A 694-nucleotide genomic window follows, 5' to 3' on the forward strand; every position below is an offset into this window, starting at 1 on the left:
ACATGAATTATAGGAGTCAGTATATATTGAGGTGCATTTTGAATTAAAATGCTCAAAAGTGATCTTAATGATACCTTATTTACTGTTTAATTAAGCTCTAGCTATAATTTTTACCTGCCTAAAAGTTCCGTGTTCCCATTATAAAACATTACTTCTTTTTGGCATGACTAGCCTTTGGAAGAATTGTAATGCTTTGTTCTGCAGCCCCCAGGTTTCCCTGGATGATGAACATTCCTTTTCCTGTCTGATAACCATCTGTGGAAAGCTTGGCCATGGCATCCATATCAGAGCCTGTTACATTCAGAGAGTTCTGCCCATTGTACTATCTTCTCAATGCCATTCCCACAAAGATCCAGAAGGGTTTCCGCTCTATGATGGTCTACCTCACCGCCCTTGACACTAACGGGGACTACATCGCAGTGGGCAGCAGCATTGGCATGCTGTATCTGTACTGCCGGCACTTTAACCGGATGAGGAAGTACAACTTTGAGGTGAGTCTTGCTTTTCTTTTTACTTTAGTACATATGCACAAACCATGTTTGACACACTTGTGTTCTAGGATGCGATAAATTGGCGTTTTAAACTTTTTTTTTTCCTGCCTCCCAAAATCTAGCATCATTTTATTCTTTTTCTTTCTTTCTTCCTTAGAGACAAGGTCTTGCTCTGTTGTTGAAATCTTTTATTTTTTTTTTTT

The 694-nt window shown here is 38.9% G+C and overlaps 1 protein-coding gene across 1 annotated transcript in view; it reads left to right on the forward strand.

Annotated features, from left to right (window-relative positions):
- The first annotated feature begins 201 nt into the window (after positions 1-201).
- Positions 202-694, forward strand: part of TECPR2 (tectonin beta-propeller repeat containing 2) — a 131,709-nt gene continuing 131,216 nt past the window's right edge. The window contains exon 1 of the mRNA XM_023518870.1: positions 202-491. Within this exon, the coding sequence (XP_023374638.1) occupies positions 273-491 (219 nt within the window). The 5' untranslated portion in view covers positions 202-272. The remainder of the gene's footprint in view (positions 492-694) is intronic.

This window comes from Otolemur garnettii, unplaced genomic scaffold, assembly GCF_000181295.1.
Source record: "Otolemur garnettii isolate 467f Iridium unplaced genomic scaffold, OtoGar3 scaffold00149, whole genome shotgun sequence".
Classification (NCBI taxonomy): domain Eukaryota; kingdom Metazoa; phylum Chordata; class Mammalia; order Primates; family Galagidae; genus Otolemur; species Otolemur garnettii.